The sequence below is a fragment of the Camellia sinensis genome, chromosome 9 (genome assembly GCF_055761805.1).
Source record: "Camellia sinensis isolate YWXY chromosome 9, ASM5576180v1, whole genome shotgun sequence".
Taxonomy (NCBI): Eukaryota; Viridiplantae; Streptophyta; class Magnoliopsida; order Ericales; family Theaceae; genus Camellia; species Camellia sinensis.
Window position 1 is genome coordinate 47,402,116 of NC_138969.1, and position 9,739 is coordinate 47,411,854.

At 31.8% G+C, this 9,739-nt stretch overlaps 1 protein-coding gene across 4 annotated transcripts in view; it reads right to left on the bottom strand.

The window, feature by feature from the left end:
- The window catches only part of LOC114277456 (protein MOR1), a 31,583-nt gene extending 23,202 nt beyond the window's left edge, over positions 1 to 8,381 (bottom strand). For 2 of the 4 annotated variants that reach the window (XM_082886764.1, XM_082886763.1), the window contains exons 1-11: positions 7,919 to 8,381; positions 7,633 to 7,738; positions 7,408 to 7,531; positions 5,598 to 5,677; positions 5,273 to 5,450; positions 5,080 to 5,144; positions 4,091 to 4,173; positions 3,793 to 3,878; positions 3,523 to 3,636; positions 2,107 to 2,226; positions 1,293 to 1,395 (exon numbers count right to left, since the gene is read on the bottom strand). In XM_082886764.1, coding sequence (XP_082742890.1) covers positions 1,293 to 1,395; positions 2,107 to 2,226; positions 3,523 to 3,636; positions 3,793 to 3,878; positions 4,091 to 4,173; positions 5,080 to 5,144; positions 5,273 to 5,450; positions 5,598 to 5,677; positions 7,408 to 7,531; positions 7,633 to 7,738; positions 7,919 to 8,078 — 1,219 coding nt within the window. In that variant the 5' untranslated portion in view covers positions 8,079 to 8,381. Of the gene's footprint in view, positions 1 to 1,292; positions 1,396 to 2,106; positions 2,227 to 3,522; positions 3,637 to 3,792; positions 3,879 to 4,090; positions 4,174 to 5,079; positions 5,145 to 5,272; positions 5,451 to 5,597; positions 6,264 to 7,407; positions 7,532 to 7,632; positions 7,739 to 7,918 lie in introns of all 4 variants that reach the window. The other 2 variants (XM_082886765.1, XM_082886766.1) reach the window with 2 other exon arrangements.
- Positions 8,382 to 9,739: the final 1,358 nt, after the last annotated feature.

Below are 9,739 nucleotides of genomic sequence, written 5' to 3' on the forward strand. Positions count from 1 at the left end.
TTGTGAACAAACATTTGTAGGCAGTGATTTTATTTCTCCTAGAAAAATAAAAAATATATTTCAGGGCCATGCAAAAACTCTCATCCTAGCATAAAATATTTTATTTTGAAACAAAAATTACAACCTCATCTCTCTCATTCTTTAATCAACAAATCAGCAAGCTGACTACCAAGTTAAGCAAAGACATTTGAAAAGTCTAGATGGCGTATAGGAAATGCTTTTTCTTCATTGGAAAACACACCTTGTCTTTCTTTTTTTCTTTTTTTTTACCATTTCGTTGATTAAAAAAGAAGAAAAATGATTTTCCAGAGAAAGAGAAGGTGTACCAATTCTTTCGCATTACATGTACCTAATACTCAAAGGAGAAAAAAGATGAGAGGCCCCATTGGAAAATTTCTTGGATCTACATTAAGCAGGACAACATACGTAATTTCATGGAAGCAAAAAAAAATTTAATCCACTACAAGGATTAAGAGAAAAATCCCTTTTAGAAGGAAATTCAGTTACTGTTATAGGTGGTCAAGAAGGTTATACGCAATACTAATATTGTAGGCATTAAATACATGAATTAGTGGTCCTACCCTTGGAAAGTGGAATGAACTTTAAGTGGTCACCATGGTCCACAAATGAAGAGGCAGATGATCGAGTAAAAATAGGAGAAAGAAATAACAATTCAACAGCTCAAGTGGAGGCTTGTTGTGTGTGGTGTGGCTGAGGCGGTTCTTTAGGCTAGCATTGATTGGGTGGCTTCTTTATCGATTCTCTTATTTTCATATCTTACAAAACATTATTTTCCACTTACTAAAAAAACAAGAAAAAAACAAAATGCTTGATCCAAGATGGTTAACACTGAACCAATTTTAAAAAATAAAATTAAAAATCAGCTCTGAATTGTAACTCAACAAGACAAAAGCAGGGACAAGGATCCAAATCATTTTGGTTTTGTAGACGGTCTAGTTTGTATAATTGATGGATACCAAAGAACACATAAGAGCAACACAAAGATATATATAATTCATTCATGAAAAGACACATAAAACTATCAACTGCTAGGTAAAACATTCACAATTGTGATATGTAGAGCTCTGAATTATAAAAATAAATAAATAAACCACACACACACTAATTAAATGCATATTTTGGAAGTTTCCTCATAGGAATTTACTATATATGTGTGACAAAACTGGAGAGTTAATGAGTCATCAAAACAAAAAATTAATGACAGAACAGATCATGAAGGTGTCCAACAATTATTGCAATATATCAAAATTTAAAACGATGGCAAAACCTGCCTTCAACAATGTCTGCAAGATTCAAACACCCAGACTTGTGCATTGCTTGAAGAGTTTGAGTAAGTGCCTCAGCCAAAGTAGGCTTTTTCTCTTTCAGTTTTTCCTATTGAAGAAGAAACTTGTTACATAAAAAATCAACTCAACTAGTCAACTTAAACAAAAAAGAAGCTAAGAAATAGAAGTTCACAAGAAAGCTAAAAACACCATGCTAAAATAATAATAATAATAATAAATATAGGACTACGTTAAAATCTCTCATGCAGCATTGCAGGCATTTCCTTTTCATACAAGCAACAACTTGTTTTTAGACAAATGAAATAAAGCTGAAAAGATTACAGAGAGGAATGAAGTCTGTAAGCAAAATGGATTTCGTAAGATTTATTTAACTGTCAATTTCTTGAACAAGATACAACTTACACCATTGCTCCATATCATCATAGGTAGACTATTAAAAAGAACTGAAAAGGAATATGCAATGGGATTAAAGCCCCTAATAAGTCAACCGATAATAACTAAATAGAATAACAAATAATAATAAAAATAAACAAAACAACAAAATAGGCTAACAAACGGACAACAGAAAAGGCAGTTATTTTCTCTTTTATAACACCAAAATTTTAGTTTTCACAGCCAACATTCATGCCACCTTCCACTGACTTCAAACATAATAAAAGGACTGAGACTGAATTACAAAGAAACATTTAAAAAATTATTTTGACACTTCACAATCATAATACAAATTATGAATAGGACCCACTATAAATGTAGGAACACAAACGGATATGGTAACAACAGCTTTCAGTGATATACTTACAAGCAAAATGGGCAATAAGAAGCGTGAATTGCCAGAGAAATGGGTTCTTAAGCCCCTAGCAAGATTCCCAATTGCCTGGATGGCTTCAACTGCAACAGCTATGTTTACATCTATAATAAGCTGCAAAAGAAAAATAATAATAATAATAATAATAATAAGTGAAACTATTTAATAGTTATGTACAGGAGCAGCAATCCTAATAGAAGCAAATATGAAATCCAAATATAAAAAGAATGCCAATTCAAAAATAAGGCTTAAACAGGACGTGTGATGCATCGGAATGCATAGTCCTGAATTTCAAATCAATGCTGAAATTCACTTTCCATAAAGAATGAGAGACATTATTAAGTTTGTGCAAGTTCACAGAAGCTCAAACAATCAATTCAGTTATAAAAAGGTTTCAAGTTCCAGATGGGACACATGTATGACACAGTAAGGATACGTCAATCCGATAAATATTGAAAAGTGGGAAACTATTTTAATCTCACTATTTTCTTCTTCCCTGAGAAATAAGTATAGAATTGATAAACTACTCTTGTATTTATCTTAACAATTATACTCCAATACTATGCAAAAACTATTACAATCTCCTCTTTTATGGGTAAATATGATTATATTAGACAAAGTGCCAAGGAGGCACAACTCTTATACAAGGGAAGGAAATAAATAAAGAGAGAAGAAAAAGAGAAAAAACAAAACCCCAAGAACAGGCACAAGGCAACAACCAAACATCCACTGCAAACCACCACTGCGGTTCCAAACCTAATCCCCTGTCATTTCTTCTTGAACTTTTCCCGCTTCTCTTTCCAAATCTTTACTGCTTAAGCTTTTTTTATCAGCTCCAAAAATGACTCTTCACTAAGTCCATCAGGGAGACCAACAACATCGTCTAGACACAAGAATTATTACAATCTCAATTTCATACTAGTTCAAACACGTGATTAGAGTATCCAGAAAGTATCTATACTTCACAACATTAAACAAAATTAATTTAAAATTATGGATACATTTAGGAAATGTCGGATACATATCTGTGAGTATCCAAGGAATATCAATCCAATATAGATACAATGATAATGACAACAATAGAAATCATTCACCAAGACATGTCTCAATTTCCAAACCTATTATCACATATAGTAAGAAAGTAACACATTCATGTGATCATGCATTTATAAGTTCCAGACAGAAAAAACAAAAAACAATATGAGTGGTCATCAACAAGCAAATACGTAAAAGTCTGTAACAGACAGCATCTTAATGCCCTATCAACTAAAATATCAGCAAATGAAATAGAGCAAAATGAATATCACATAGAAATAAATAAGTCAGCTGTGTCCAAACACAATGATCCAAAGGGACATAGTAAATTATTGAAAATGTGACTGAATTTTTAGTTGGCGGCGGGGGAATGACCTTCTTAAGTGTCCGACAGATTTCTGTAAAATCACCAGGAGCTATCCTTTTTGTCGACGCTAGCTTAGTTAGCTCAGCAACAGCCTCCTTTCGCTCTGACCACTTCGCAGCTTTCTAATACATAAAAAGTGGCAAAATATTTCTTAAAAAAACTAATAAATTGGCTTTTCCTCACATTAATCAGAGAGCACAATTACAAACTAGAAGTACAGCAAATATAAAAGTTAAAAGTCAGTGAATAACTTTAAAAAAAGATTTGAGAGGACTGACCACTCCATCCCAAAATCCTGTCTTCTCCAAAGGAGTCAATATATCAACAGGATCAACAAGTTCATACTCGTCAATTTCCTGAGGAGCTGACAAACAACACGAATATCAGGTCCAAGCATTCAATGGAAAAAAAATTAATACAGAAATACTTCCAAAAAAAATTAAAGAAAGCATTCAATGCCGAAATTCAGTTCTCATTAAGCTCAGACTACAAACTCTTTCAACTTCGTTTCATCCATCCAATACTAAAAAAACAAAGCAGAAAAATTCTAATAACTTCACAGGTTGGATCACATACTATCTGCAACACATTCTTCAGAAGGGCCAGAGCCCACAACTTCAGACACAACTACTTGCTCTGGCTCCTTGTCTTGCTCAGATCTGGGGGTAAAAAAAAACCAAAAGATAAATTAATATTAGAGAATAAGCACTTAGTTTGTGGTGATGTCCTTTAGCTTTAGCCAGTAAAAGAATTAATGGTGGTGTTTGGGAAGTTTATGAATTGGGTTTTTTTTTTATTTTTTACACTAAAAGACAAACTTTTTGCAAAACCAAAAAAAACAAATCCAAACAAACATCACATCCAACCCCATAATCATTTCACTTTTTCTCTTACAAACATCACATCCAACCACAAAAAAACCCAACTATCTTCCCAAACACCAAAAATTTTTTATCCAATAATATCCTACAACTAAAAAAACCTACATAAAAACCCACTTCCCAAACACCCACAATATCAGATATGCATTCGGTGTAGTATTACAAGAATTGAAGACATGCAAAAATTCAAGCACAAGCAAATCAACAAGAAATGAGCCCGTTCCAGTTTTGAACCAATTGAAAATAAGGATTGATCCAAACCAATAATAATAATAACACAACAATTGTAAGAACAATTATATGAACGTGCTGTCACATAAATCTAGTCCATGTGAGCTACTACAGAGACAATCTGTAGAAATCAGATATGATGCAACAAGATGATTAGCTAAACATATGAGCAAAAAGGAAAAAACAGTATCAATGACCATAGATGAGAAAAGAGGCCATACAAGAAAATTAACAAATTGTAAAAAAGAAAAGAAAATATATTTTCCTAATGGAAATGGCTGAAGAGCATCACCAAAAACAGCACAAGCTCAAATCCTAATGAAAACTACTCAATGAAATGCCAACAAATTAGCCAGTAAATTGAGAAAACAAATCAATATTCAGGAATTCTTTTGATAAAACAGATATGCCTCAGTTTACATAGACAAGCACATGAAATGACTAAAAAGGTACCTTATTTTGCGGGATGGTCTAGCTGTCCCACTGACATTGACAAGCTCAGCCTCCAACTCTTTTTTCTTTCAAAACAGGAAAATAAAAAATAAAAAAACAATAGAAAAAAAGAAAAAAGCAAAACCATAAAAAATGTATACATCTAGAAGTAAATGCACAAACCAAAGATTAAAGCTGATTAAAATAAGCATACCATTGTATCCCGCATTTTCTCAAACAATATTGATTTCACTGGTTCTTTCCCAATCCAACGACAAAGCTCAAGTGTCAATCCTTTAGATGAAGCACGAACATTTTGGTCTTGGTGATCAAAGAGTTCAGGCAGCATCTTCAAAATTCTTTTAGGGGGTACTATCTTTGCCCCAAATTCACTAATTAGAAACAAAACAAAATACAGAATTCCCCAAAATCAGCAAAACACAGAAAAATTCAACATCACATTCTGCTAAGTGCTAACACCCTTTTCTTTCTTTTTTTTTCCTTTTTTTTTTAAATGGTAAAATATGCCAAGTGCTCACCTTAAAGCTTGAAACATGACATCAATTGCTGGAACAACTGCTTTAGCAACTTTGTTTTTAATAGCTTTCTCCATGGCATCCTGCAATGAACCTAATTCTCGTAAAGGTACATGCCAGGGGAAACTATCTAAGCAAGAATTCACATGTAGGGCAACTCAACTAAGCAAATTCTGGCAGTGAAATTTTCAGAAAACATTTTAAAATAATTAACAGAATGAAGAAGAGACATATAAGAATTAAGATCAAATAAAGATGCACAGCAATGATAACTATTATAGAAAATCAGGTATAAGCAATGTAAGCCAACCAAGTACAGGTAATTAGAGATGCCACTTCTCAAGTTATTAGAACATGATTTTTGTATGCCCACAATAGTCATATCCATAAATGTAAAAGCCAAACCAAGTCTAGTACATGGAAGAACAGCTTAATAAAACAAGCTTCTATTCCACACTTGGATCAGGTCATACTGACAACATAGGTCTTTCTTTACAGAATCCAAAAAAAGTAAACTCCTTTGTTTTTATTTCCCCTTTGGGAAGGCAACAAGTGGATTTTGAGCTCCTCGATTGAGATAGAAAGACCAGCAGGATGACAAATTGCCAAATGACACAAGCTACTCCTCTCTCATTCAACTTCTATAGCAGCTACATTCTCCCTGAAATGCTGCACGGCAAAATCTTAGATTTGGATTTCAATCACATGTCTTGAGCTGCAGCTGAAGAATAAGAATTCCACAACCCCAACCCATGAGCTTTCTAACCCTTTGAATTGCTAGTGTAAAACCGATTTCTTTTAAAACCCATCTCTTAAGTTCTTTGATACACTTAAACCAACATTACTTGATAGTGCTCCTCTTTTAACAAAAACTGATACATAATTAACCAATAATAACTAGCAACTAAGACAACAGCTTTACCCACTTCCTACCTTGCTTAACAGTTATCAACTGTGTACAAAAATGCTAGTAACTATGAGAAGTGTTTTATCCATTTCCTACTTTATTTAACAATTATCAACTTTTTTGTTTTAGAAGTTGAAAGAAAAATCATGTTTCCTACATGGGCCCAAATAAGTTGAATCGTGCGGGCATCACCTAAAACATCATGGGTACAATTATGTGAGATTCTAGAAATTGCCAATCATAAAATCAGTGTTAATCCACATCAACAAGCTACAAACTTGGGCAATAAAAAGTAGTCAAGAACAAATAGAAATAGTGATTTTTGTCATTACTACAAGAAATTTCATAGCAATTATTTGAAGGTACTAAAAAGCCAATGACTAAGGCCTCGTTTGGGAACCCTCTCTTTTAGTCAAAAAGTCAAAAAATTACTAAATTAGCCAAAAAGCCAACAACTCATACCAAAAAGTCAAAGATTCTCTTTTCTCTCTACTTTTTGCATATCTTTTCGTAAAAAACCAAAAAATTATCTCAAACATGCTAGTTTTTTTTAGCTCATATTTTAGCCAAATAGTCAAAAAGTTACTAAATTAGCATGTTCCCAAACGAGACCTAAGTCACATAGTCGGCTAAAATGATTACGCACAAAAATTCAATTGGCAAATCCCTTGAAATGAACACTGCACAAAACTTAAATATATTGAAATTGGAATAAAAAGCAAGGGCATTTTGCTTTTAGAAGCTAAAATGAAGAGCTTCTCTATCTGTTTCATAGCAGTCACTAGCTAGCTACTAAGTGCCACCTACATTCTGTAATTGGCAATCATTATCATTATCACTGTAAATTTAAATGCATTGTTAAACTAAACAACTAAATATAGACAATATTCTTCAATTGATACATACCAAGAAAACGTCTACAGCCTCCAACTCTACCCAAAGCAAAAAAACCATCTGTGACTTCTCAACAGTCTTCGGTCTACCCGTCAGGCATTTCGCCACAATTGCATCGCACACTTCTTTCGCGTATCTTTACACACACAAAAAATCAAAATTTGGCCAATTCAAACCAAAAATGAGAGCATGCAAAACCAAATCATTCAACGAAAAATCAAAAAAAAAATGTACTACCTTCCGGCATCAGCATCGGCAGCTTTCAAATACGCAATTAGCGCATCGAGAGCTTTCTCTTGCACCGGCGCATTCGAATCGGCAACAGCTTTCTTAAAAAAATGCCCTAACAAACAAAATCAAAAAAAAAAAAAAAAAAAAAAACAATTCAACAAAAAACGACAGATCCGAACACACAATCCCTAATGCAATACATGACATTGGTCGAAAACGGAGACAGATCGACGAAACGAAGATCAGTGAAAAGCAGATCCGAGGAGTCGAAAATGAAACCCTAACAACTCACCGAATTCACGGAGGCGGGGATCTTTGGGATCCGAGATGGAATCGCATACGGTGGCGAGGTCGATGTTTGCGTCGTTCCTCACCTTCCAGTTCTTGTGCGTTAAACGATCCTCCCATGGCAGTTTCTTCGCCTCCTTCAACAATTTCTCATCTTCCGACATTGCAATGACCTATATAACTATAACTATATCTTTATCTAACGATCTCCGTATGGAAGAGTTGAAAGAGAGAGAGGAGAGGGTCCTCTATTTTTCTTCGTTTTTTCTCTGCCGAGTGCCGGCGAGGAGAGAAATGAAGAGAGGGAGAAAGAGAGAATGACAAAACGAAGGTTGAAGAGGGGTGCGTAGGATAACTTTATCTCACTCGCTCTTTCTCTTTCGAAAAAACAAACTGTAGAGAGAGAAAATGATGAGAGAGAGAAAAGGGCTATTTTGGGTTGTACGTTTGGAGTGGCTTAGAAAAAATGGGTAAATTACGATATATGCGTCGTTAAAAAGATTTAGATTAAAAAGATTTCAAAATTTATATAAATAAAAAAAATTTAAATTTATAATTATATTTAATTTTTTAAAATTCAAAAAAAAAAAATTCTTATTTTTATTTTTGAAAACCAATTTTTTTTATTTATTCAAAAAAAATATTTTGTTATTTTTTTAAGTATTAACCAAATAATTTATTATAATTTATATATATATGGGTGTCGAAAATTTTTTAAATATATTTATCAAATAAAATAAATAATATATTTAAAATAATAAAATAAAATTTTTAAATATAATAAAATAAAATTTTTAAATATTTAAAAATTTTAAAATAACTTTTGTTTAAAATTTTTTAAATAATTTACAAAAAATAAAAAAAATGTTTTGTTCAAAAAAATAAATATTTTTACAAAACTCAAAAAAATAAATTAAATAACCAAATTAGTTTCAAAACTTTTTTAAAAACTCATAAAATAAGTTTTCAAAATATACGATTTAAAAATTATTTTCAAAACTCATAATTAAATAAATTTTTTTAACATAAAAAATTATATTTCAGAATAAAACTCAAAACTCATTTTAAAAACTAATCTAAACAAAGTCCTTATCTTTTGATTTTCTAATAGCGTAATGATTTCTTTTATCACTAAATTAAAATAAAAATTGCTCATATATTTTTAAAAATTATATCTTATTTTTTCAGTTTTCAACCAATAATAAATAACTTATTTTATTAACAAATCATAAAATAAATTAACAGTTTTTAATAATATTATAAATATATAGTAATGAATAATTTGTATAATTTTATTATCTTAGAGGAGATTAGTTTTAAGTTTTATTTTTTCTATTAATTCTGTTAAATAAAAAATTTGGATATGTTCTAAGAAATTAAAAAAATATATTGATAAGAATGTTTAGAATTTTCATAATCATAATGGACAATTTGTATTTTAATGGAGAAATATCACATCAGTGGGTTTTTGAAAAAAATAATTAAAATTAAAAAAAATTAATGAATATTAATAATTAAATTTGTAAATTTTTTCATAAATTTTTATTTTTTTTATTTTTTAATTTACAATTACCCTATTTTAATCAATCCATAATTGTAATTTAGCTAGAAAAAGAACGGTTCATTTCAACAGCCCCTAAATGCGAACTAATCACAGTCGGTCAAGGGTCCAGGGGTGTGGGTCACACAGTAAATATGGCGCGTGTAATGCACGGTTAGTGAGATGCTCGTGGGATTTGATTGTATCTATTGTTGTTGAGCGATGCAGTTTTGTGGGGTAGAAGATGGGGCCCACATAAGGAGCGGAGAGAAACGGAACACTTGT